The 25,318-nt window shown below is 40.5% G+C and overlaps 2 protein-coding genes across 3 annotated transcripts; both read right to left on the minus strand.

Moving 5' to 3' along the window:
• Positions 1 to 237: 237 nt before the first annotated feature.
• On the minus strand, positions 238 to 9,102 carry LOC306939320 (eosinophil peroxidase-like; the record flags this gene model as incomplete). Its single annotated transcript, XM_079523908.1, has 17 exons — positions 238 to 690; positions 1,316 to 1,423; positions 1,648 to 1,685; positions 1,899 to 2,113; positions 2,465 to 2,702; positions 3,107 to 3,277; positions 3,481 to 3,736; positions 4,619 to 4,779; positions 4,976 to 5,339; positions 5,584 to 5,790; positions 5,919 to 6,042; positions 6,361 to 6,493; positions 6,690 to 6,865; positions 7,832 to 7,919; positions 8,100 to 8,171; positions 8,272 to 8,290; positions 8,989 to 9,102. 17 exons carry the CDS (start codon positions 9,100 to 9,102, stop codon positions 667 to 669), a joined length of 2,508 nt encoding a protein of 835 aa, XP_079380034.1. The 3' UTR covers positions 238 to 666.
• A 3,836-nt stretch (positions 9,103 to 12,938) lies between these two features.
• On the minus strand, positions 12,939 to 20,928 carry LOC306939738 (eosinophil peroxidase-like). 2 transcript variants are annotated; one of them, XM_079524425.1, is made up of 15 exons: positions 20,857 to 20,928; positions 20,651 to 20,738; positions 19,961 to 20,136; positions 19,546 to 19,678; positions 18,904 to 19,027; positions 18,231 to 18,437; positions 17,623 to 17,986; positions 17,159 to 17,319; positions 16,490 to 16,736; positions 16,083 to 16,253; positions 15,735 to 15,972; positions 15,388 to 15,599; positions 13,813 to 13,850; positions 13,480 to 13,587; positions 12,939 to 13,292 (listed from the first exon to the last, which is right to left on the minus strand). In XM_079524425.1, the coding sequence occupies exons 1-15, from the start codon at positions 20,924 to 20,926 to the stop codon at positions 13,278 to 13,280; spliced, it is 2,352 nt and encodes a 783-aa protein (XP_079380551.1). In that variant the 5' UTR covers positions 20,927 to 20,928; the 3' UTR covers positions 12,939 to 13,277. The 2 variants fall into 2 exon arrangements, with proteins under 2 accessions (XP_079380551.1, XP_079380550.1); XM_079524424.1 differs by having other exon boundaries at positions 18,904 to 19,030.
• Between the last annotated feature and the right edge of the window lie 4,390 nt (positions 20,929 to 25,318).

A 25,318-nucleotide genomic window follows, 5' to 3' on the forward strand; every position in this document is an offset into this window, starting at 1 on the left:
TGAGTGCCAAGAGAACAAGGAATCAAGATAAGTAAGTAAAATACTATCTACAATGTATAGTCAATGAGCAGGAAGTTTATGGTGCAGTTATTGTGCAGTTTAACCATGTGACACATTTGGTAGGGGATACAGATGAACAGAAAGTTCATAAACCTTTGCTTAGTTTCACATTTTTAATGTTGAATGCACAATAAAACAGATTTTGAGGATTACGGTAAAACAAAACAAAAAGCAATAGTCTAGGTATAGTGCATAAGGTACAATATTTGTTCGCAATTGCAATATATGCTCTTTCATATAATACTGGTAAAAATCCATAATGAAAATAGGTTATTTATTACAGACAGTAACAACACACAAACAAAAAGCAGTATGATGTACATTTACCGTGTTCAATATTTCCATTTTGCTCAAATTATTACAAGACACATTTTTTTTTACATAATATGAAAGCCGATATGGCAACTATGTTGACAATACTGTCTCGATAATCAAGTTATAGATAATCTTAGTCTTTTCAATCATGTTCTAGAGTCTAGACCTTTAGACTATGCAATCATTGTAAATAAATACTTCAATCAATCAACCAAGACAGGTAGAAGATGCTGGTCCAAAGGGCCTCTACGGATACTCTTCATATTACTGTCTACTGCAACATCTTGTCAACTATTGTGAGACGACCTGTGGGATCTAGGGAGAAGCATAGACGAAAAGTCACTCTCACAGAAAGATAATAAGCTCACAACGAGCCGTGACACGATGTATCCGAAGCTTGTAGATTCACTATTTTGGCACGCGACAGAATTGTTTGACGGGGAACCGCATGGTCTTGTTCCATAACTGTAGTCTCAGATTTTCAGAAGTTGGCATATCACCGTTACATTCTGGTTCACTTTCACACACATGGTTCATTTGATTGGCTTAAGTTGGCAAACTTGGCAGCAGGGTTAAACTAGGGTTGAACTGGAAACGGACATATCTTCACATTCGTTCCCAGTTCAAATCTGCTGCAGTGGCAGTGCTGTGTCAATCAGATGAAGGTACGGGGAAATGTACCGGAAAAGGAAACGGGTATGAATGGTAAATGGTGCGTTTATATAGCGTTTTTATCCAAAGCGCTTTCTTTACATACTGTAGATGTGCATTACATTCACCCACCGATGGCGGAGGAAACCATGCAAGGCACCAACCTGCACACTGGGAGCAATTAGGGGTTCAGAGTCTTGCTCAAGGACACTTCGACAGTAACTCTGGGGGAGCCCTCAGGGATCGAACTGGGTCTTGTTATTGGTCAAGGTTTATATCAGTTGATTACCTCATTGTCCTCAAGCTCCTGGTCATCCAGTCCAACAAACTGGTTCTCTTGGTCCATTGGGTCCACCTCGTTGGCTTGTTCGTCTTCATTCAATGCATCTGTTTCATTCTTAATATTAAAGAGAGAAATTGGATATTTAGCTTATATTTTGTCTCACAATTGAGCTGGTTGAATTTCTTTGAGACTGGTGCTGATCAAATACAAGATTGGGTGAAAATTTCACCCAAACTAACAATTTCACCGTGAAATTGTTAGTATTAACCATATTGATCAAGTGGTTGTCAAGACATTGCACCAAATAGCACTGTACAATAAAAAAAACAGAGTCTGACCTCGTTTCCTTGGACTTCATCATCATTTTCTCCTTGGCCTGCAACACCAACATATTTTATTAAAACCATATAATTGCAGCTATATTCAGAGGAAACGGAACAGAAATAATTGTATTCAATTATCTTGCTTGTACACAAGATGTAACAATATTTGAATGTTGAATCTTGAATATAGAATGATACACATTATTGAACATGAATTATAACCAACAAAATGTTACTAAGAACAGTAGATCAATCCCCTCGTTCACCTGAGCGACGTCCCGAGTCTTTCCATAACTGCAAATTCAACTTTGGGATGGTATTGCAGTCGACCAGCCTATTGGTGGTGGTCGTTGACACAGTGAAGACATCTCGAGGGATAGTGCGGATTCCAGTGTTGTCACAGATGATCCTGGCCAGGGAGGCGCGTTGCAGGTCATTTCTCTGTGCAGGGGTGAAGACCCCCCCCCTCTCATACCAAAATCTGGGAAAATACACACACGCACACACACATTGATTGATTGATTGAAAAATGTATTAACAGTTAGCAGAATTACAGTACATTTCAAGCACAAACTCAATACAAAGGCTGTTAACTGTGAGTGGACGACCCAATTAAGCATTACACTTGTTTCACACGTTTATTGTGTGTGTGTGTGTGTGTGTGTGTGTGTGTGTGTGTGTGTGTGTGTGTGTGTGTGTGTGTGTGTGTGTGTGTGTGTGTGCGTGCGTGCGTGCGTGCGTGCGTGCGTGCGTGCGTGTGTGTGTGTGTGCGTGTGTGTGTGTGTGTGCGTGTGTGTGTGTGTGTGTGTGTATATAGTGATATATCACTCACCTGTCTGCTGCACGGATATTCCGGAACTGTCTACTGATGAGACAGGCAAACAGAGGGCCAACGCGGGCACCTGCGCTGAAAGGCTCAGCGACACCACCGAGCCAGACGTCAATGTTATCAGGTGTGCCATAGAGATCACACAGCCGGCGAGCCAGGTCACGATTCTGCAAAACGTAACCGAGCTGAGCCTCGGTTTTGGGTTGAGAGAGCCCACATTCCTTGCGCCAGGCGTTGTAACCTTGTTGGTGAAAAAAGACAATTGTTGATGAGGAATTTGGACTCAGCAGCATTTAACTGAAGTTAAGAAGCACTATTACAATAAGTAGATAAAATGTTTACTTTGTTGTGCATATAATATATACCTTGGTGTCACGTGGCACAAATAAGTGATTAAATAATAGATTTTCAAGAGAAATATTTAGGTGAACATCCTATGGCTTTGTGGGGGAAATGGCCATTCTACAAGTTCATGCATTGCAAAGAAAGCTTCTAGATCTGCTATTTCCAAAAAACAAAAGTCATATTTGTTTCATATACATTTTAAACATTTTGAAAATGTTTTAAATGTTAAATGAAATCTTCGCATGTGCCTATAATGAAACAACAGGTTGACAGTGTTTGTTTAACATGTATGTACTGTACCACGAAGGCCATGGTCACGTCCTCTAGCCATGTTGAGTGCTCCCAGGTCCAAAGCTACATGCATGATAAATTTGAAAAGCTTTTCCCTCACAGCATCCACCAACATGTTATCCTGAGTGTTCAGTTTGCATGGCGATCTAACCATGCCACGGAGAACAGGGTCAATGCCACCTGTAGAAAACAAATACCATACCATTGAAGAAATAATATTAAAAGAAAAAAACTGTACGATTGTCTTTGAAAACAATATTGTTTTTTTGGACTTGGGGAAATACATTTTCACATTTTCGTGATGAGTATAGCCTATAATGTGAATCATGAAAGACATGTTTTCTGCACATTACACAGTGTTCTCACTGAATGACGTACTGCACCTTCGAAAACAATTCTCCAGGGAGTAAAGAAGGCCTGGAACAAGAGGACATTTCCGTGTGGGTTGGCCTCTCTGTAGTTTTCATCCAGACGGGGCAAGACAGGCTGGATGGTATTGTGTGCAAAGCGGTATGCCGCTGTTGCAAACACGTTGGAAACGCTGGGGTCTATGCTAGGGTTGTATCCACGGTAACGGCCAAGCTTTCGGAGTTCGCCCGGACCAAGAATATGTAGCAGGTAGTTCTGGAACACGATCACCTGGAAGACGTGAAATATTGTGGTGTAAGTCAGTCGTGTGCAGGAACACGGATGAGTGGCTAGATGATATAGTCTTAGAGCTGTCACAATTATTATTACATAATCGCCCAATTGCAATTAATTGATATATAATCCCAATTATTTCTTGCATAATAATTGTCATAATCGTGTCCAGGTTGAGAAAGGTTCATACATCTTGAAACAGTTTCAGAAATACAAGCTCACAATGCGTCCACTATTTTGTTACGAATCCTTAATTACTATAAAATATTAAATAGGATATAGCGTATTTTGGCCATAATACATTTATTTTGATTATATTGGTGTTGACCATTCTCAGTAATTTCTTGTGTGTGTGTGTGTGTGTGTGTGTGTGTGTGTGTGTGTGTGTGTGTGTGTGTGTGTGTGTGTGTGTGTGTGTGTGTGTGTGTGTGTGTGAGACTGTGTGAGACTGTGTGTGACTGTGTGTGACTGTCTGTCTGTCTGTCTGTCTGTCTGTCTGTCTGTCTGTCTGTCTGTCTGTCTGTCTAGCTTTCATTCATTCATACATGCACATTATCTGCCCTGATGTGCAACCTTTTCCTCTCATCCATCGTATTGATAGACTGAAGATATATAGGACTATGTATATATATATATATATATATACATACACAAAATATGCTTATTCATTCATTCAGATATCCGGTGCAAATACAGTATCTAGTGCCAGAATCTAAGCTTATATCTTAATTTGGTTAGATAGGCGGCCTACTCTTATATATGTACCTCTTCTGTGTTTCATAGCCTATATACTTCCATACGGCCTAACTTATCTTATCTTACAGAGATTTGTTGTTATTATTATTATTATTAGTAGTAGTAGTAGTAGTATCATGTTACCTGTGTGTAGGCACCATTAATCTTGCGAGCCTCTTGGTAGAGCCTCTCACCGTCCCATCGTGGGTTAATTCTGCTCAGTTCACGGGCCAAACGGTTGTGTTCGCGCACAAATAGTGTGTGAATAGATGTCAGGTATATGTTCTCATCCACACGGGTATCACCTGGAAAATAGCAAAACAGACAATGACCAAATGCCAATCACTTCCTCTTGTCAATATGTCACATGTTACTATTGGACGTTTGCCTTAATTTGAGTGGTCAGGTAGGATTTAAAAGAGTGTATCAATAGCATTCTTCATTCTTCATCAGATTAGAAAATTTTATTCTCAGCCCCAGAGACAAACAGCTCACACTAACCTGCAATGAAACAGGGCACATCTTCTGCATTTGGGTTTTTGGTGATGTTTCTGCGTGTGGCACACATCTTTGCATTCATAGGGTTGAAGGGAAGCAGTTCGCGTCCGCTGTCCCTGACCTGCTCATTGACGCGCATCAGGCCCAAGTCAGAATTTAAGTCACGGAGAGTACGTGCTAGCTTGTCCTCAGACCCATATACTTGGCCAAGGTCAAGGAAGGATGTCAGAGCATTCATCTGCTCTCTCGTGTTTGGTTCACCACCAAAATTGTAGGCCGAAGTTCCTGTTGCACAAGCAGGTGCCGACCTGAAGGAAGGCATGCAACCTTCACGGGGGAGGGGTCGACGAGGGTCATCTTTGGGGAACTGTTCATTGGAAAGCATAGATGAAAGACATAAGTCCTATATACTTCAACAAATAGTGAGAATAGCTGATCTATTACTATAATGACATGCCCAAAAGAGGGACACCAGATTCAAAGTACTTACATTTTATGGGAAGAAAAACTAAATCACAGTTTGGGTAAATATTGAAATTGTTGCAGGCTAATAACATAACACAAACGTAAAAAAAAAAACATTGCAGTAAGGCTAGAAGAAGGACACCAACCACAATGGGGATGCAGGGCTCAACTTCTTTACAGCTCTCCTCACAGTTAACACCGTTGCTGAATGAACGAATGCTGGGGGAGAACGGTGTGAAGCTAAGATCATGATCGTTCCACTGGCCAAAAAAGGTCGTCATGAGGGTGTTCACGCTGTCGTTGACCACGTTTGCATCCATTGTGCTTAGAATTTTGTTGGAGACCGCTCTTGCCTTATAGAGAGGAGTAGAATTGATTATGTTTAAGTAATTTATTGAAGATGTTATTATTATTATTATTATTATTGTGATATATCATATCTCATGCATCATGATGCAGTATACAGTAGCCTATACAGTACCAGTGGAAGCATGACATTGTTGATCTTGTTTTTGGAGCCTTTTGTTAGGAAGATTCCGTCATCATATTCAGCAGGAAGCCAGCGGGCGAATGGGGTGTTGGAGGCCCCAAGACGAGGGTCCACCCTAAAAAATAAATAAACATGAAAGTCATGCATTTGATATATTCAACTGGAAAACCCCAAAGTAAACATAAAATGCCAGCCAAATTTCTAACAAACTTAGCTGTAATATTAGAAACACGGTTCTGGAACATTTGCTAGGTTTCTAAAATGAAATTGAGGTCTTGAAAACATAAGGCGCTCAATCATCAAATCTTTTGAGGTACCCTAAATGTTTCTTCATATAATACATATAAGTAGTCCTATCAAAGTTATACATCTTGATGGCTATACAGCCAATAAGGTTCTACTGTTGTAACAAATGCATGATGGTAGCTCTTACAAGTGGTTGCAGATGCCTGTGGCTGTGCGAAACCTGTTCACGTTCGGTATTTCGCGGCATGTTGGCTTACGCACACGAGCAGCACATCCCGTTATGTTAGCGAGGCTCAACAGCTGCTCCGGAGTAAGAAGATCTGAAAAGAATGTATGAAAAATATATACAGTACTTTGTTATATGGAGTTGTGCACCAAAGATGGTGATCTACAAGCTCACAACACCTCACAATGCTACATATTGTGAGCTTGCAAATTTGCCAGATTGCACTTTTCGGGACACAGAATTATGTTGAACGTGCTCGTGCATTTGTGTAGAAAGAAACTTCTGCTGACCTGTTGCATTCAGTGAGCGTTTGTGCACATGGTGGACCTTGTCGTGCAACAGTCTGATGGTTTGGGCCATGTAGTCTGCAGATCGCACTGCTTGGCGGGTATCTCCACGTGGTTGCTTCATGAGCCGCAGAGTATCAGAGGGGCTAACATGATCCCTACGCACCCTGCGCAGGCTCCTTGAAAGAACATTGGTAGTAGCCTAATGGTTAATGGAAGAATCATGTTGTACAGAGATGGAAATATCCTCTATTTTTGTATTCATTTCTTATTCAAATGTGGCACTAGTAGATAGCTCAGAGCATCTGTCTAAGACGAAAAGCTTAATATGTCCCCCAGCCAAGGATGATTCCCTTTTAAGGCCAATCCACACCAATGCGACTCTTTGCAACTCCTTGCAACATGCAACTCTTTGGCCTTAAAGCTGGCCTTAAAGCTGTTCGGTTGCAAGGAGTTGCATTGGGGCGGTCTGGCCTTAATTTAGGCTAGTCTAGTGGATAAGATCATTGGTTTTAATGTCCCTTCCTGTGTTGGCCAATGCGACTCCTTGCTTGCAACTCCTTGCAACATGCAACTTGTTGCAACCATTATCCCCAATGGCATGTTGCAAGGAGTTGCATTGGTGTGGACTGCCTCAAAACTGTTCTGTTGCAAGGAGTTGCATTGGGGTGGTGTGGCCTTTAGGCTAGTGGATAAGATCATTGGTGTAGCGCCCAAATCCTATATTTGTGGCACTATACTGGTCGCCGACAGTCGGGTTGTAGTTAAGACCAGAATGTGAAGTCCAAACATGTGCGTATAGTTGGTATAATGAAGATTTATTATCGGTCTCTGCAGGCCTAGTCACTACAGCATACATCTAAATAAATGCAATAAACGAAAACTGTTTGCCTCTTGTCAGCAACACCTGCTGGTTGATTGAGACCTGATTAAATACCCTGCCAACCTTGACATTGACCACGCCCCTCAGTGGACATCATTGGATACATTTAGGAGGCTCAAATGGCTCTTACAATTGGCTTTAATGTCCCTTCCTGCATGGCACTGATTATTACTGTTAAATGGGTTGTATGCATTATTCAGTTGTTTAGTAGTGAACTGCACTATGTATGTAGTAGTAGTAGTGGGTTATATCATTAACTCACTCTTCTCTGGAGTACTTGTAAGCTTCATCCACAATTTTCTTTGCCTCCTTAAAAGCATCTTGAAGGTATGGGCTGCCCAAATAATCCCCTGAAAACCATAAGAAAGATACACAGTCATCCTTCCATACCATAGAAATTGCAAGGCTTTGTAATATCCATATAATACAAGCAATGACCAACATATGTTGAGTAGCTATACAATGAATATATAATATAATTATATAACTTAATGAAATTATGCAGTTTTTCATTTTGTAAAATATGATACCTGATGGAGTAGAGTGGCTGTGCATGAAGCACATGCCCAGTGTCAAAAAGATGAAGAGACAGGGATTCATCTCTGAAATGTATGACGAGAGAATAAATAAGAGAGTAGAGAGTAAATATACAATACATCTTTGCAAAATATGACAAAAAGAAACATATAATGACCCCCTTACCTGGGACTTTGATGGTTCTCTGAGAAGTCCAAAATATGAAGTAATTGTTTGGGTCACTAGCCCAGTAGTCCTGCCCTTACCAGTGACTAGCCCTACTTATAGTCAGAAAAAGGCCTCGCCCCCTGTGTTCTATAGCTCAAAGGTAGTTCCTTCTTCCTTCCCCCCCTATCTTAAGTTGTAGTTCTCTTCCTTCTCATCATTAAGTATTTGTTTGATTATCTTTCACCGAAAAGGAGGGGGGGGGGGAGATGAATAAGACAAACATAAAAAGTCCATAGACTTGGCTGCCACATGAGGTCATGTCTGACAGCCAGACATTGGAGGGGCTAGTGCCCCTCAATAATAATATAATAATGATAATATTAAATTATTTAGCTTATTGTATTAGTAGTATTAGCAGCAGCAGCAGCAGTTTCAGCATCCTTTGGTGACATTACATACAATTCACCAATTTAATTCTCTGCCTATTTATATTGTAAAGTGTTCTAAATCTTATAAACGTCATTGATATGTATTTTTGGGCAAAAATAAAGTGTCCCTTTAATCACCCTTTGTAGTGTCTGCTGATTTATATTTCAGACACATCAACTCACTTATAAAATAACATATAACAATACCCATTGATTTGGTAAACAGCCTGAGAGAGTTTATGATGGAAGATAATCAAATATAATTTGAACACAGAATTATTTGAAGGGAATTATTGGCATTGTTTACTGATATAGGCATGCTCTTGTCGTTAGATGCCACAGATGAACTGGGGAAGGAAGCAACATAACCAATGCCATGTTTAAGAACCTTTATGATCTGTTCTGAAACCTCATGATGCATGCAATTAGTCAAATAATCTATCATTTCTATCTATACATTATATATAAAACTTTAGGCCTCTCTTGTGTGTCTGTGCAGGGTGTGGCTGACAATAAGCACTCTCACTATACAGCACCTCCCTGGGTAAATAAAGGATGAAAAAAGAACAGCTTGCAAAAAATCATCAGATTTAAGACGCACTTTTTCTCCTGGCCTTGCTTCAGATCCATTTGTAATATGATTTGTTATTGATCTCCCCCCCTGTTCTTATTCTTCTTCCCTTTCTCTCTAAAACGATGGAGCTTGCACAAAAAATAATTTCACCCACTGTATGCAAACCTGTGCTGTGACAATATAGTTGATTCAGATTCTATTTGAGTGTGTAACCTTGGCCTTTACTGTGTATAGCTAATTTTAGTGCCCTTCTTTTGTATTTCAATTGTTTTGTTTTTGTGTCTTTGTTTTTTTTGTATTAGATAGATAGATAGATAGATTCTTTATTATTGTGTCATGCACCCAAGGCGCCCAGCCCACATGGACTAATAGGACACACCACAAATCATTGCGTCAGTATTGCATTGTGTACAGGAAACAGTTTTTTTTTTTTTTTTTTTTACACAAACAAAACATTCTGCCTTTTTTCCCACGCTTTGCATAAAAAGTCTGCTAAAGCAAAAATACCTTTCCTAAAACAAAATTCCAACTTTTCGTAGTCCTCTAACCAGAAAAAGTTAACACAGATGGTTGTCATTTTACAAAATAATACATGTCTTAGTTCTTCATATAATGGGCAGTAAAACAATTTTCAATTTCTTTCAAATCACACAGTAAACATACTCTGTCCTCCTCAGGAGTACCAATGAATCTACCCGTTTCTAAAGCTAATGGTAAGGTTATTAGTTAGGCTAATGGTTATTGTCTCCACCAGGCCGAAGGCATGGGGAGAGAGTATGTTTTGCACTCTGTCCGTCTGTGTACAGCTAATCTCCGGCACCGTTAACCCGGTCGATGCCAAATTTTGTACACACACTCCCTGGGTGGCAACGATGGTATCTGTCCGATATTTCATATATCAATTCACTGATGTAAACAGGTCAACTCAAGTGCTTTTTTGGCTTTATCCTCGTAGCAGTTTTTGTATTGAACTGTACCCATTCTACAAACTGTGAATACAATTTTCAATCAATCAATCAATCAATTGGTGATCTATTGGTCCATTTCTCCAGAAAGAGATGGGCGACTGGGGGTACCCGGAAGAGTGGGCAACTGAGAACTCTGGGCAACATTATTTTCCTCATGCATATTATGATTAGATATTGCTGCACATTATACTTTTTCAAAACTGCTATTGTACTTGTCTAGGACAAGACTCTTAATTACAACCAGTATTTTATCATCATTGTATATTTTTCATTGTGTATTTTAATTACACGCTTTTTGCGTATTTTATGATGCTATTATGTTAGCAGAATTTGGCAGTCCAAATGTCACTGCTGACAAATAAGACCTTGATTCAAGTAACGCAGCCAAATTACACTGCCCAGCCCATTCCAAGAAAAAGGATCATACACTAGCAGGAAACTGCCCAGCCCGATACGTTCCTTCAGTCCCTACGCTCATTCCGTAGCTCCGAGATGAGCTACAGAATGAGCGTAGGGCTATAAACTGCCCTGCCCATTCCAAGAAAAAGGATCATATACTAACAGTAAACTGCCCAGCCCATTCAAAGGACCCAAAGAAACAGGAAAAGTGCAGCTCCTCAGAGCACAGGTGACACAGGCCGGGTTGCCTAAAGCCTAAACAGTAGCCTCAGTACCCGGGCTTTTATTTCCGTTCACATTACCTACACAGGGTCCACATATAGTCTCTGGCCTGTCAGAGACAATAAAACAAACCCATTGGCATGGGCAAAAAAAATATGACATTTTCTAGAATAAAGGTAAAATAATAAGTTCAGGTTTTGGGCAAATGAGGTGCACAAACTCTCTGATGACAAAAGCTTAACTACGACAACTTCACTCTCAACCTGTATTGATGGTACTATCTCAGTTGTATCCTTGAAGAGGGCAGACAAAGGTTCCATTAATATTACAACAAATAGACCATTAATTATCCATATACTTTATTGTACATTTTACACACAGATGTAATATTGAAAGCATAATGTAATAAAATATAATCAATGTTAAATTTCAGGCTGCGTCTGTCAAGTCTTTGTGTCAATATTCCCAATTGCAAACAATGTCAGTGTTTTTGCAATATACACAGGAAACTAAATGTAACAGAAAGTTGCCCAAACAGCTTAAAATGCAGAAACTGGTAGATTTTTCGCAATTAGCTAACTATGTGACAGCACCCAAGTGGGATTTCACCAGATTGATGGTCAGAGTTGGTGTCAGTACAAACTTTTGTATCCATTTGCATTTGGGTAAAGCTTTTGCTGTAAGGCAATCAATTCAGTTTGCATATTTGCAAGCACAAATGTTATATTAATGCAAATAGAAGATTATTATACACGGCAAGAAGAAAACAGCTTTTTTTGTTGTTTTTCTTCTTTGTAATTATTTGTTTGGTCCAAAATATTGTGTTTGTTGTCATGATTTGTCACGACAAGAGTTGACTTTGTACAACGCTTATAAGGTCTTTAAATAAATACGTTTTGAAATGTGGGCACTTTTGGACAAAAATAGCGAAAATAGCAGATCTACAAGCTCACAACGCGTTGCGCTGCAACGCATTGAGAGCTTGTAGATCAGCTATGTTCGGGTCACAACCAAGCACCCTTTATCTACTGGAGATGCGGTGTATGACATGGATTCCTAAACAAATTTGTTCAACGCCAAAATTCTTCGTTCCAAGTTCAGGAGACTTCGGAAAAAAGCAATTCTCCTGAATGCTGCCTTCCGGAATGGGATGGAAAGGAGTGGCATTTTTGCATCTCTTTCACCATAGTAAATGCTGCATTCATGGTCTGGAAAGGGCAGTTGTTTTACAGACGGGTAAAAGGGCAGGGGCTCAAGCCCCCTTTGATGTCTGACCTCAAGTGTGCTAGGGCCAACGTACCATCTTTGTTATCCTATGGCTGCTTTTATTTGATACTATGTTAATTTTCTTTTCTATTGTTTGTATATTTTTATTGTTGCTACAATGTCAGAGCAACCATAACAAAATTATTGTCAAAAATAATCCTACATATAATATAAATAAGGAAACCTCTGTCATCAATCACATCGTCTGTTCTGCGTGCAAGGTTCTTCTCAGTGGGTTGAGAAATTGATCTGAATTTGCACAAGGCCATATTGACCAATATAGCATATATGCTACAGGATACTGGACACACCATGAACAATATCTGTTGACATACAGCGGTGTTGCTGGGGTCAAAGTACAGTCAGTCCCCTGAGCTTGTTGAGGAAGTAAAGTTCTACTTTACTTCCTCAAGTACTACAGTACAAGAGTCAATCATATTTAATTTTTCATTCAGAGAAACATTTATCTAGGTGAGTTGACAATAGCCAGTCACCAAACGCAGTTAGACCTCACCCATTCCACTCACTCACATAAGGAAATGCTGTAGCTGTAGCTCATAAACCGAGGAAACTTAAAGGAGCATTCAGTGATTTGGGTGATTTGGAAAAAAACCCGGGCCGCCCCGGTAACAAGATGTGCACATGCACACGCTCTACAGTGGGGGGGGGGACACAACAGGCCAACAGCACGTGCACCAAGCTGTGCTGTTAGCCGAAACGTTTGTCCTGATGTAGAGAAATATACCTGTTGAAATTGGATTCTTGGTGTGTGTGACCTTTCTACCTATTCTACTGTATACTGTATAGCTGAAATCAAAATGACACAGATGCTTTCCCAGTTCTAATGGGTTAAACTTTATTGTACGACTGAGCAATAGGCATAACATAACACACAGGAGCTTGGAACAATCAAAACACAAATTGCCCAACCAGCTTCATACTTGGGGATTTCTGATCTCAAGTTATTAGTTGGGTGGTGTCATTTTCATAAGTACAACATGGAATAACTTAAACAGGGTAGGTACTAGGTAGGGTGTCTGTCTGACTGTCTGTAAGACATAATGTAATTCATTTATTTGAAGCAGAATTTTGTTAGCTCGGGGCGAAGAGGGAAGGCAGAATGAAGCTGTATGGAGTGGCTGGCTTCTGGAAGGACAAGGGAACCTCTTATGCCTGGGGGATCTAGGGAGAAGCACAGGTGAAAGGTCACTCTCACAGAAAGATATATGAACAATGCGTTATGCAATGCTTTGTAAGCTTGTAGATCAGCAATTTTTGTCATGTGAGAGCATTGTATGACAGGAGAAGAAGAAATTAGGCATAATTCTGACTTATTTGCCAATTGCCAAGACGAATATTAGTTGATTACCTCATTGTCCTGAAGCTCCTGGTCATCCAGTCCATCAAACTGGTTCTCTCGGTCCATTGGGTCCACCTGGTTGGCTTGTCTGTCTTGATCCAACGCATCTGTCTCATTCTGGTGTGAGTTTACAGAAAAACAGAGATATTTACAATGTATTTATTGACATTTTTCTATGATATAAAACATTTAATTTTGAGACTAGTGTTGATCAAATATAGGCTTGGCTTAATGGATCAGGTCTGTTTTTGTACAAAGAGACTTGACCAAGGTAACAGGAACCGAGGAAATTGTTAGTTTTAATCGTAACCTTGATCAAGTGGCACAAAATAAGAGTCTGACCTCAATTCCTTGGACTTCATCGCAATTTGCACCTTGGCCTGCAACACCAAACACAACACATGATTTAGAATTTTCATTAAAACACTTATAGCTTTTACATAGACATAGATATACAGGTCAATAGATGTTTGTAACATTTGTAGTAGGAACCTTGCACACATCAGCACCTTCAAGCACCTCGAGGAATGCCCATAACTCCGACATCCCATTACTCTGACTACATGGCTTTGCGTGCGGTTAGGGTAATAGAGCGTCGCAGTCCCGCCCCCTACCAGGGCCCAGGAAATGATTCTCCGTTCATTTTCCTCATAGACATTTCAAAAAGTATTTATTTAAAGACCTTTTAAGCGTCGAACAAAGCCAACTCTTGTCGTGACAAATCATGACAACAAACACAATTATTATACACGGCAAGAAGAAAACAGCTTTTTTTGTTGTTTTTCTTCTTTGTAATTATTTGTTTGGTCCAAAATATTGTGTTTGTTGTCATGATTTGTCACGACAAGAGTTGACTTTGTACGACGCTTATAAGGTCTTTAAATAAATACGTTTTGAAATGTCTATGGGAAAAATGCATTGGGAATTATTTCCTGGGCCTGGCGCCGTCATGAAAGGGGGCAGGACTGCAACGCTCTATAGGGTTAGGGTAATAGGCTTAGGGTTAGTAATGCGCGAGTCGGAATAATGACACAGCACCAAACACCTCAAGCAGGGACGTGCAGAGAGTGTTAGAGAGGCAGGGGCTGAAATCCCGTAAGTGGGCACTTTTGGACAAAAATAGCGAAAATAGCAGATCTACAAGCTCACAACGCGTTGCGCTGCAACGCATTGAGAGCTTGTAGATCAGCTATGTTCGGGTCACAACCAAGCACCCTTTATCTACTGGAGATGCGGTGTACGACATGGATTCCTAAACAAATTTGTTCAACGCCAAAATTCTGCGTTCCAAGTTCAGGAGACTTCGGAAAAAAGCAATTCTCCTGAATGCTGCCTTCCGGAATGGGATGGAAAGGAGTGGCATTTTTGCATCTCTTTCACCATAGTAAATGCTGCATTCATGGTCTGGAAAGGGCAGTTGTTTTACAGACGGGTAAAAGGGCAGGGGCTCAAGCCCCCTTTGATGTCTGACCTCAAGTGTGCTAGGGCCAACGTACCATCTTTGTTATCCTATGGCTGCTTTTATTTGATACTATGTTAATTTTCTTTTCTATTGTTTGTATATTTTTATTGTTGCTACAATGTCAGAGCAACCATAACAAAATTATTGTCAAAAATAATCCTACATATAATATAAATAAGGAAACCTCTGTCATCAATCACATCGTCTGTTCTGCGTGCAAGGTTCTTCTCAGTGGGTTGAGAAATTGATCTGAATTTGCACAAGGCCATATTGACCAATATAGCATATATGCACAATATAGCGCCGCCAAATTTACACTAATATTGAATAAAACATCAATTACTGACCATGAATTATAACTAACAGAATACGTATAACAAAATTAGAACAATCCCCCTGAAAATGGTCCACTGCTTGCTGTTACAAGAAAGACAGGAATTAAAATGCTCTTTCACCTGAGCACGGCCTCCTCTCTCTCCAATTTTGGAGATTCAGCCTTGGTATTGCATTGCAGTTGACGAGCCTATTGCTGTTTGTTTGTACAGAGAAGACATCTCGAGGGATAGTGCGGATTCCAGTGTTGTCACAGATGATCCTGGCCAGGGTGGCACGTTGCAGGGCATTTCTCTGTGAGGGGGTGAAGACTCCTGGAGCCTCATACCACAACCTGGGAATAGAAAATAAGGTGTGAGGCACGCACGCACGCACGCACGCACGCACGCACGCACGCACGCACGCACGCACGCACGCACGCACGCACGCACGTATGCATGTATAATTGTACATGTCTTGTATTCCTCACCTGTCTCCTAGACGGATATCCCGGAACTGGTTTCTAATGAGACAGGCGAACAGAGGGCCAACGCGGGCACCTCTGATAAAAGGCTCAGCGACACCACCGAGCCAGACGTCGATGTTATCAGGTGTGCCGTAGAGTTGAAGCAGCCGGCGAGCCAGGTTAGGATTCTGCAGAACTTCGCCGAGCTCAGCCTGATTTCTAGGCTGAGAGAGCTCACACGACCTGCGCCAGGCGTTGTAACCTTATGAGTAAACAAAGACTTTAAGTAAAAATAGAAACTTTACAAGCTGACAATGTGTGTTATTTTTAATACATTTAGAAACCGGGTTGAAAGTGGTTAAAACATTATACCAGGAAGGCCATGGTCACGTCCTCTAGCCATGTTGAGGGAGCCCAGATCCAAAGCTACTTCAAAGACAAACTGGAAGAGCTTGTCCCTAATAGCATCCACCATCATGTTATCCTGCGTGTTCAGTTTAGCTGGCCGTCCAACCAAACCACGGAGCAGAGGGTCAATGCCACCTGAGAAAACCAGTGTACAAAAATGTTATTGGTACAAATACCCACTGAAGAAATATTTTTCACGTTTCAAAACTGTCCAAAAGATGTCTTTGAAAACATGTTTTGGAATCTAGAAATACATTTTCACATATATATATATTGTTTTTTTACAGTATGAGCATAGTGTGAATCATGAGATATATATATTTCATGTAAATTACAGTGTTGGCCATTTGTCTTCACTAAATGACGCGTACCTTCAAAAACTATTCTCCAGGGAGAAAAGAAGGCCCGGAACAAAGGAACACTATTAGCCTCTCTGTAGTTTGCATCCAGACGGGGCAAGACAGGCTGGATGGTATTGTGTGCAAAACGGTATGCCGCAGTGGCAAACACGTTCGCAATGCTGGGGTCTACATTAGGGTTGTAGCCAGGGTAACGGCCCAGCTGTGCGATTATGTCAGGACCAAGGATATGTGGCAGGTAGTCCCGGAACACGAACACCTGGAATATATGAAATATCGTGGGGTCAGTGTCATGTCATGTGGAGGAATAACTGTCGGTATAAGTGAGTGTCAGGGTGAATGTCTGGAAAATTCAGGAATCTGAATGCTATATCCTGGAGGAAGACCTCTCTATATTCAGAGGGTGCAGACTAGCCAACACCAGCTCGGGACTCCTGACAGCGGCAATTCAGGAGTCCTGAGATGATGTTGGCTCCTCCTCGCATTGCATCTATAATCGGCTCATCACACCTCAAAATGACCTGGACATTTATTGATATACAGTATAGGCTGTACATAATTGAACAGACTGTGTTTAATTCTTACTAATAATGCTGACACCTACATTTCCGTAAGGTTTATCTTATCTGTATCAGTATTTGCATTAATATGACAGGGTGCACGGATAGGGCTACATGTTACCTGTGTGTAGGCACCGTTAATCTTGCGAGCCTCTTGGTAGAGCCTCTCACTGTCCCATTGTGGGTTAATTCTCCTCAGTTCACGGGCCAAACGGTTGTGTTCGCGCAAAAACAGAGTGTGCATGGATGTCAGGCATATGTTCTCATCCACACGGGTATCACCTGGAAAATAAGAAAACAGACAATGACAAAATATCAATCACTTCCAGCATCTCTTGTCAGCATGTCAAATACGAACAGCTTTGGGTGTTTGTGTTGAGTGGTTATGAGGGTTTTAAAAGGGTATATCAATGGCATTTCTTTCTTCATCAGATTAAAAGATTTTATTCTAAGATCTCAGAGAGACAAACTGTAATAGTCAGTTGGTAAATGCAATACCAGATGGCACCACCTTGTGGCACCATTTTGGTGCCATCAGGAATTGCATTTACCAATTGTCATGACAAAACATAACTCAACACTCACCTGCAATGAAACAGGGCACCTCTCTTGCATTTGGATCATTGGTGCTATTTCTGCGTGTGGCACACATCTTTGCATTCATAGGGTTGAAGGGAAGCAGTTCGCGTCCACTGTCTCTGAACTCATCATTGACGCGCATCAGGCCCCCGTCGTTTGTTAAGTCACGGAGAAAAAGTGCTAGCTTTTCCTCAGACCCATATACTTGGCCAAGGTCAAGGAAGGCTGTCAGAGCATTGATCTGCTCTCTCGTGTTTGGCTCGCCGCCAAAATTGAAGGCCGAAGTTCCTGTTCCACAAGCAGGTGCCGATCTGAAGGAAGGCAAGCAACCTTCAGGGGGGCGGGGTCGACGAGGGTCATTAGGGGGGACCTGTTTATTGGAAAGCAATAAGCATATACCACTTAAGCCCTATATATTTTGCCGTACGTCGAATAGCGAACATCTCAGATCTATTCAGTTAATGACATGCTCAAAATAGGAACACGGCCACTCTCAAAGTGCTTAAAGTTTATGGAAAGGACAACAGAAACGACCAGGAAAAGTGTGGGTGTCATATCATAGAAATTATGTTCACAATAAAATAAGTAAGGCTCCTATGAGCGAGGACACCAACCCGAATGGGGACGCAGGGCTCAACATCTTCACAGCTCTCGTCACAGTTAACACCGTCACTGAAGGAGCGAATGCTGGGGGAGAAAGGGCCGAAGGTAAGATCATGATCGTTCCACTGGCCATAAAAGGTCGTCATGAGGGTGTTCTCTGTGTCACTGACCACGTTTGCATCCATCGCGCGTAGAATTTGGTTGGAGACCTCTCTCACCTTAGAGAGGAGCAGAATTGGTTATGTTGTGCAAAGTAATTCATTGAACATATCTCGTGCATCACACAGTACACACAGTACAGTAGCCTACACCAGGGGTTCTCAACGTTTTTGGCCGGGGACCCCCGGAAATGCTTTGGCAATGTCTCGGGACCCCCGCCCCGCCCCCTCCCGACCCCCAATATAAATTGACTGCTACAATAACCTTAAACCATTTTGGGCGGGAACCCCTTTTGGTGTTTTAAGCATTGTTATAATTTAGCTATTGAAAAATAGCAGATCTACAAGCTCATAGCGCGCCACCGAGTGGCGCGCTACGAGCTTGTAGGTCTGCTATTTTTGAAAAAAAGTGAAAATAAAATTTAAAAATAAATCTTTTTTTTTTTTTGAAAATAATTTGGCGACCCCCCGAGGGGTCGCGACCCACGGGTTGAGAACCCCTGGCCTACACGACAGTGTATCATACCAGTGGGAGCATGCGATTGTTGATGGTCCTGTTTCTGGAGCCCTTTGTTAGAAAGATTCCATCGTCGTATTCAGCAGGGAGCGCGCGGGCGAATGGGGTATTGGAGGCCCCAAGACGAGGGTTCCTCCTTAAAAAAAATTAAACATGAGTCGTGCATTTGATAGATTCACTTACCCAAAGGAAGTGAATCAGACTCATCGGCCTGGCGTACTTAAGTACAGTTTTGTGGGTTTCTTATACATACATACATTAATCACTTCAGCCCTACATTTCGGCCATTTGGAAATAGCAGATCTACAAGCTCACAATGCGTCATGATGCGACGCATTGTGAGCTTGTAGATCGGCTATATTGCCACAGACTTCTAAAACCAATTCATAAAATGGATAGTGTAAAAGGATCCTGTATAGGATAATCTGTGTCAAGCATTGTTAATTTCATTGACTAAAACTATGACAAAAAATGTTCGTGGACTTACTCGCCTACCTTTTTTCACTTAAGAAAAATAAATAAAATGTAAGCTATGATAAATAAAACTATTACTAATATATTGACTCAAGTGGTCGACTAAAACCATATAATATTTCGACTAAATTACTAAATAAAACTAAATCTAAATGTTCTGTGCATGGCAGCTCTTACAAGTTGTTGCAGACGCTTGTGGCTGTGCGGAACGTGTCGAGGTTTGGGACCGTGCGGCATTGTGGGTCACGCACTCGACCTGTACATCCTGTAATTTTAGCAAGACGCATCAGGTCCTCAGGAGAAAGAAGATCTGAAATGAAATGTACAATAATAATAATATGAATAGCAATAACAATAAACTATTTCTATGCTGTATAGCACTTCAAAAAAAGTTACAAAAACAACATCAAAATGGTGCATCAAAAGATAAATGTGCAATAAACTACAAAAAAGGTCATAAAAGACAAAAACACAAAACAGACTTGTATAGTAGTAGATAGATAGTGTTTATATGTAGTGAACTGCATATGGACCTATTTCAAATAGAAGTTTTGTGGAACATGCATTTGTGTAGAAAGAAACTTCTGCTGACCTGTTGCATTCAGTGAGCGTTTGTGCACATGGTGGACCTTGTCGTGCAACAGTCTGATGGTTTGGGCCATGTAGTCTGCAGATCGCACTGCTTGGCGGGTATCTCCACGTGGTTGCTTCATGAGCCGCAGAGTATCAGAGGGGCTAACATGATCCCTACGCACCCTGCGCAGGCTCCTTGAAAGAACATTGGTAGTAGTAGATTAATGGAAGAATCATGTAACCACAGTGATCTAAAACATCTTCATCCACTCATTTGTTATTCAAGTCATCTTGTTGCTGATTGTTACCTTTCGCCTAAAATGACAATGAACTTTATTGAGTCAAACAGACAGTAATAGAAGCCTTTTTACTGTACAACTGTACTGTAATGTACGGGCTCGTCACTGGCAGGTGAGTCAGTACTACTGACTCAGTAGGATACAACAGCACTGACACAGTACTGTGACTAAATTAGGGAGAAAAAGGGTTGGCTACTCTAAAAAAAAAAAAATACACAACATTATAGGACATTTTGAATACAGAAAAAACAAACAGTAAAAATAAAACAGAAAAATAAGAGCGCGGAACAGTGCCGAAGCACAATTGAAAATCTCAATAAAAGGTCAGCAGGCAAAGTAGGAAAGGTTTTTAGCTGTCATTTTGTAGGTTGAAGTGATTTAACGGGTGGTAGGTTCATTCATTAACTCACTCTTCTCTGGAGTACTTGTAAGCTTCATCCACAATTTTCTTTGCCTTCTCAAAAGCATGTTGAAGGTATGGGCTGCCCAAATGTTCCCCTGCAAACAATCAGAAAGATGATTATTTAGGCTATCATGTCTTGCATCGTCTGTGCCAAAGCCACAAGGCATATAAATTACGTAGGAGTTTTTCCTAAATATATGTAAAATATGATACCTGATGGAGTAGAGTGGCTGTGCATGAAGCACATGCCCAGTGTCAAAAAGATGAAGAGACAGAGATTCATCTCTGAAATGTATGACGAGAGAAGAAATATCAGTCTGTCTCAGAGTCAAGGTATACAACAAAGTTTAGTTGTACATCACATTTCAACAACTGGCCGATTAAAATGTACTGTACATTAAAAACACATTTACATTTAGGTACAAAAACAGAAAAAATAAGATAAACACCTATCGACTCAATATGAAACCTATTCAGGAGCCAGGACACGAGAGAAAAAAATATATAAAGGGACATTTGAAAAATAAATTCAAATGAAAGTGAGCTCAATAAGAGGCAGAGGCAAACTGCTGTGATTTTTATTCCAAATATGTAGAGAGTAAAAATTCAATAGGGGATTATCAAGTCTTTGCAAAAGATGACAGAAAAAGACCCATAAATAATAACCCCCTTACCTTTAACTTTGATGTTCTCAGTGAACTTCAAAATATGAAGTTGTTTTAGCATTTACACCACTAGCCTTACTTATAGTCAGTAAAAAAGACTCGCCCCCCCTGTGTTGTAGTTGAGATCAGTAAAGGGTAGTTCCTCCTTCTTCTCCTCATTCTTAAGTATCTGTTTGGCTTTATCTCCAGGAGGGGCGAGATCTCACTGTCTCTCATCGTTCACTGATAAGGATCTGCAAATGGGTTAACTTGAATTTAAAATAATTTAAAACAGAAATAACATGCATTTTAAAACTGTTTTTAATATTTAATATCATATTGTCTATATCCCTCAAACTTATTTCTAATGGTTTGAGCCTCAATCACCACTCTGATATAACCAGTCCATGGCATTTCTTTCTGGACATTGAAGGCACTTTTAGCTGCAATTTCATGTCCTGAGGTGGTGGGGGTGCTGATATGCAGATTATTTAATATTTGAGTCATTATTATACTGATGCTAGATGAAAACCAGGCTTGTTTCCACTACATGCCAGCTTGGAAAATCAACAATGGCAGACATTGTAAACAAAGTGGAAATGCAAATTTGGAACTGAAGACTGAAGAAGAGGAGGAAATATACAAAGTAGGGTGACATTAGGGTGACATTGCAACAGTACAGTATTTATGTGTTTCCTGGATGCGTCACAGGCTTTTGACCGTATTCATCACGGTAAACTTCTTCTAAAGCTACAAGAGCGAGGTGTCCCGTTATATCTGATAAGGATCCTGCAGTATTGGTACTCTCACCAAACCATGCAGGCTAGGTGGGGAACAAGTATATCCACACCCAGTGTCCAATGGAGTGCGCCAGGGGGGAATTTTATCGCCTATATTATTTAATTTGTATTTAGATGATTTATCAAAACAGTTAAAAGAGTGTAAAACTGGCTGCATGGTGGGGGATCACCTTATTAATCACATGATTTATGCAGATGATTTGGTTGTACTCTCACCTTACAGTGCTGCTTTACAGCAGCTACGTACTTAGGGTCTGGTTTACAGCAGCTACGTACTTAGGGTCTGGTTTACAGCAGCTACGTACTTAGGGTCTGTTCAAATATGGCTTTTTGTACGATATCAAGTTCAACTCTAAAAAGAGTGTTATGATCAGTAGATCAAAGGGCGACCAAAAGCTCACCTTTCCCTCTTTCATGCTGGCATGAAAGTTTCATATGTGTACAGACAATGTTAAAATAGCACTTTTTAAAACATACTGCACTATATACATATATATATATATATATATATATATATATATATATATATATATATAATGATGCTTTTAGAATCTTCCTGAAACTCCCAAGATGGACCAGTGCAAGTGAAATGTTTGTGACTAGTAATGTACCCACCTTTCATGCTGTACTGAGGAATTTTATGTTTAGATTCATGTGTAGCCTTCCGGGTTTGTGTGACTGTGAACACAAACATTGGCTGATGATTGCCTGATCATCCCATAGCGATGATTTGATTGGCTGAGCAAAGTACAAATTGAAGATAAAAATCACACCTGTGTGAAGTGAGGGGCACTCTTATCGTACATCATCCATGATCTACTTTCCAAAACGTTATTTCTGATAATAGATATCGTTAACTACCAGTAAGTCGCCTTAAAGACGAGAAGCGACCGCAGGGCTGAGACACTCTACCGAAATAATGTCACTTCATTATGTCAGCACTACAGCGGAGCGGACAGACGGTGAAATCTCTATCGAAGTCCTGATGTACACTCGCTCATCCCCTGGTCCAGGGCCGTAGAAGTTTAAAATATTCTCATATAAGCATTGTGGTCCAAAAATAAATAAACTGTCTCAGCGATATTGTCAGGGAGGTGTCTCTGTGTCGTCACAACAGTCAGTCAGTGATATTTGATAGCGTCTGTTTATAGCAGTAACATTAGTATCGTTTTCTCTCAGTCAGTTGATTCTTTATATCCATGAGTCAAACCAACGCGATCATGGGAAGTGGATGGGAATTCCCTGGCAGTCAAAATGACAAAAGCGATCTTTAAGACACCAAAAGTGCTTCACCCACCCCCCAAAACATGTGGGGACCCCCCTGGGGGGCCCAACCCACAGGTTGATAACCACTGGTCAAGTGCATACAATAAGCAAGGAATTTATTCATGGAAATATACATCAATCAATGAATGTAACATTTTACACACAAACATACATTGTAGCATTCAAAACAAGTAATTTCATATAAGATCAGTGTGAAATTTCAGGCTGCAAGTATATTAGTGTCACCTTTCAGCAGAAATGTCAGTGTTATTTGCAACATACACAGGAAACTAATTGTAACGGTAAGGTTGCCCAAACAGCTCAAAATGCAGAAACTGGTAGTATTTTGCAAACCACAGTTAGCTAACTATCTATGTGGCATGGCACAAACGTGGGATTTCCCCAGATTGATGGTCAGAGGTGGTGTCAGTACAGACTAACTTCTGTATACATTTGCATTCAAATAATTCGCATATTTGCAATGAATGACTGAATGATACTAAACTGATTAGTTTAGTATCAGGATACTGGACACACCATGAACAGGTATTCAGGGTCACAATACTGCACTAACTTTGTTAAGAAAGCAGAAGTGTTCTTCTTCACTAATCACACTTTTCATTCAGAGAAGCATTTAACTAGTCCAGTTGACAAAAGCCACTAAAGTCACTAAACATGGCAGTTTAATTTAGACCTAATCTTTTAGGTCGGAATTAATTCGGAATTGCAGTAGCACTGTAGGACTGAAGGAACTACTCTAGGCTATCGCCGATGTATACTTTGCCGTATGATGGAGCAATATGTGATGACACAACGCAGGAAGTTGGAGCAATCAAAACCACAAATACCCAAAAAGCTTCATACATGGTGATTCTGATCTCAAGTTATTGGTTGGTTGGCCTCATTTAATCTTAAACAGAGTGTAGCTCTTCCTGGTATAACATTGTGAGTAAGCCATTTGTAATGCAGCCTATAGAGGGTATATGCACAGGCAAAAAGTGAGTGGCAAATCTAGTGACAAAGGGAGTTTAACGTTGTTTAACATCGTTTAATGCAATAAGACAGGACTTTTCGGTTTGGATGTATTGGCTGTCAAGGCCAGAATTTAGAAAGTTGTTTTTTTGGCCACTCAGTAGGTGTTCCTGTATAACTTTTGGGGTATGATGATGATGCCACGCACATACCCTCTATAGGTCCATTTTCACACTCTCAGGTCATGATCACCCTGGATTTTGCTGTGTAGTATCAGTATCTGTAAAATGTGGCAGGAAAAAATAAAAACACATCAACTGTGCAACATACAGTACTATAGTGTGGCCATTCCATTTCATTAATATTGCTTTACTTCACAAAAAGGACACATTGTTTTGTATGTGTGAATGCTCTGAAATCAAAGGAAATTGATAAGAGAGGAGGCATTCACAATTTGCATCGATCCCGATAGAGTAGTAATGTTAAATGACAATAAACATCACAGGGCGTGACATCCACGTGGATCTCTGATGAGGTCAGTCGACTCTTGCCCAAATATTGAATGCATCTCTCTCTCTCTCTCTCTCTCTCTCTCTCTTCAAAGAACCACACAATTGGTATGATCACTATAGTATATTGGCTGTGGTACCCCAGGGTTCTATACTTGGTCCGCTCCTTTTCCCCCCTCTACAGGAAATCTTTTCACCGGTTAAGTCATGTGGTAAATAACATGTCAAACAAAGCTCAATAGTGATTCTTATCAACATGCAACATATTACATATATATTTTAGCTTACTTTGGTATGAGGAACCAAGTATGAAACTTAATAAGTCACTGATATTGGCATACCTTATCACACTGGCATGTGGGTTTCTCTCAAATTCTGATTGGTGTGAACTATCGAAAGCAGGTGGTCCCTCAAAGAGACGCTTAATATATACCCAGCTTTTAAAAGAAAGAGACTTCAAGTTAAACCGTATGGAAGATGGTCT

This window comes from Electrona antarctica (genome assembly GCF_951216825.1).
Source record: "Electrona antarctica genome assembly, chromosome: 16".
Lineage (NCBI taxonomy): Eukaryota > Metazoa > Chordata > Actinopteri > Myctophiformes > Myctophidae > Electrona > Electrona antarctica.

Coding starts and splice junctions, on each gene's coding strand:
- LOC306939738 (XM_079524424.1), bottom strand. CDS start 20,926: ATGAATCTCTGTCTCTTCATCTTTTTGACACTGGGCATGTGCTTCATG. Junction 16,737..17,158: donor TTAACGGTGCCTACACACAG/GTAACATGTAGC, acceptor CATATATTCCAG/GTGTTCGTGTTCCGGGACTA. Junction 16,254..16,489: donor CTGGAGAATAGTTTTTGAAG/GTACGCGTCATT, acceptor TGGTTTTCTCAG/GTGGCATTGACCCTCTGCTC.